Here is a 2,339-nt window from a genome sequence, read left to right as displayed (position 1 = left end):
CTTATACTATAATAAAATTTGAGATTTAATCTTTGTACTTAAAAATTAAAAATTTAAGTCGTCCTAATTTTTTTATTTAAAATCTCAATCCAATCATTAAAACCATAAGTTTTTTTTTTGGGGTCAAATTTTGTCAAAACTTGAAATTTTGATTTGGCTATCATCATATAGCATGACATACAATTGATGGAGAATAAACATGTTAAATTGACAAAAACTACCAACGAGGCAAATATGATAATGATTGGACTAAGGTTTTAAATTAAAAAAGTAGGACTTTTGTAGTACAGGGACCAAATCTTAAATTCTATACAAATACAGGGACTAATAGCACATTTTACCTGCATGATAACTATATATATATATATATAGTCTCTTCCTTCTCTTACCACCAAGCATGGCGATAATGGCAGCTAATGCTCTACTCTCGCTCTCCATATGCTTCGTCTCTTTCACGTTTCTCTCCATCCAAACAGTGGTTTCTTCATCTACAGATTCATTCGTCTTTGGAGGCTGTTCTCAACAAAAATACACACCCAACTCACCCTTCGAGTCCAATCTCAACTCACTATTCACTTCCCTAGTTAACTCAGCCACTTACTCCACCTACAACACCTACACCATCATAGGCTCAAGTCCCCAAGACGTTGTTTACGGCCTTTACCAATGCCGCGGCGACCTTTCTATGCCGGATTGCGCCACCTGCGTCGCCCGTGCAATCACCAAAGCTGGCTCCTATTGCCCATCCGCATGCGGTGGCGCGGTTCAGCTGCAAGGCTGCTTCGTCAAGTACGACAACGCTACCTTCCTAGGAGTCCAGGATAAGAACGTGGTGTTCAAGAAGTGCGGGCCGTCGGTGGAGTACGACAAGGAATCGGAGATCGTGGGCCGTCGAGATGCGGTGATGAACGGGTTGATGAACGGCGGTGGATCATTCAGAGTGGGCGGGTCAGGGGATGTCCAGGGTTTGGCTCAATGCGTGGGGGACCTTAACGCCGACGATTGTCGGGATTGTTTGTCGGAAGCAATCGGACGGTTGAAAACCGAATGTAGAGCAGCGGCGTACGGCGATTTGTACTTGGGCAAGTGTTATGCCAGGTTCTCCACTTTTGGGGCTTGGGATAATTTAGCTAAAAGACATAATTCGCCATTTTCATTGGTTTTTTGGCTGCTAATGCCACTGTTGTCTTCCTCATTTTTCTTGCTTTCTTAACAAAGGTGGTGGACTGAAATGGTAAAACACTAAGCTTTTTTACTTTATTTAGATAAGTCCTTATTTTAATTTTAATGTTAAATTTGGTATTTGAATTTTTTTCTCAATTCTATACATGATTTACTTTCGTATTTGAGTTTTCTTTTATCCCAATTAAGTCTATACATGATTTACTTCGGTATTTGAGTTTTCTTTTATCCCAATTAAGTCTTTGTGTTTGATACTTATGCTTTTTTTTTTATCCCAATTAAGTACCTATATTTTTTTACTAAAGCATATTTGTTAAACATTTATTAGGTTACATGATGCCATTTGATCTAGCTGCAAAGTAAACATTAAAGCCAAACTCATCTATCAAAATGGAACAAAGAAATAGTCAGGCCGGGCCCTGGGGGTCGTCTGGATGTACGGGCCGCCTAAGGTCTAAGGCTAAAAGGAGTCTAAAATATTGTTTTTCAATTTTTAAGAGGCCCAAAAATTTTTTTTTTAACTTTTAAAAGTAAAAAAACTTACTAACTTTTAAAGGGCCCCAAAAAAACTTTTTTAAGTTTTAAGGGACCAAAATATGTTTTTACTAACTTTTAAGGTACCTAAATAAAAAATTTTCAACTTTTAAGGAGCTTAAAATCCCATTTTATTGTTTTACCTAGGGCCCAAAAAATACCAACAACAGGGCCTGAAAATATTCAAGTACCAAATTGAACATTGAAATTAAATTTAAGTATTAAATAATATATTAACCCAAAAAAATCTTCTAGTAAAATTAAATTAAATTCGGATTTAAATAAATAAATGATTGTTCCAATGCAATGCAGGAGGTAAACAATATTCCAAGAAATTCCAGAAGAAGAAAGGCAGAGTTGATTTTACTTTATTTCACGAAAGGTTGCTGTCTTCAAAAAGTGTCCATTATGAAGAACTAAAGGAGGATAAAGGGGCACTCTTCCCTTCCACTTAACAAAGCTGTCTTGTCTTAATGTGAGAAAACAATGGGATATTATTCTTTTTTGTAAAGGTGGTGGTGCATAAATGGTGTTTCTTCTTTCTTTTTCTTCTTTCAAATGGTGTTTCTTTTTTCTTTCTTTTTTTTTTTTTTTATGTGAATGCCATTCATCTTTTCCTTATA

General features: G+C 36.3%; 1 protein-coding gene across 1 annotated transcript; it reads left to right on the top strand.

Moving 5' to 3' along the window:
• The first annotated feature begins 392 nt into the window (after nucleotides 1-392).
• On the top strand, nucleotides 393-2,339 carry LOC105790377 (plasmodesmata-located protein 7). Its single transcript, XM_052634343.1, has 2 exons — nucleotides 393-1,234; nucleotides 2,029-2,339. Exon 1 carries the CDS (start codon nucleotides 398-400, stop codon nucleotides 1,211-1,213), a length of 816 nt encoding a protein of 271 aa, XP_052490303.1. The 5' UTR covers nucleotides 393-397; the 3' UTR covers nucleotides 1,214-1,234; nucleotides 2,029-2,339.

Source organism: Gossypium raimondii, chromosome 8, assembly GCF_025698545.1.
Source record: "Gossypium raimondii isolate GPD5lz chromosome 8, ASM2569854v1, whole genome shotgun sequence".
Lineage (NCBI taxonomy): Eukaryota > Viridiplantae > Streptophyta > Magnoliopsida > Malvales > Malvaceae > Gossypium > Gossypium raimondii.
This window is presented reverse-complemented; position numbering and strand designations above follow the sequence as displayed.

What these genes read in the sequence shown, in the direction of transcription:
- LOC105790377 (XM_052634343.1), top strand. Translation starts at nt 398, where the DNA reads ATGGCGATAATGGCAGCTAATGCTCTACTCTCGCTCTCCATATGCTTC.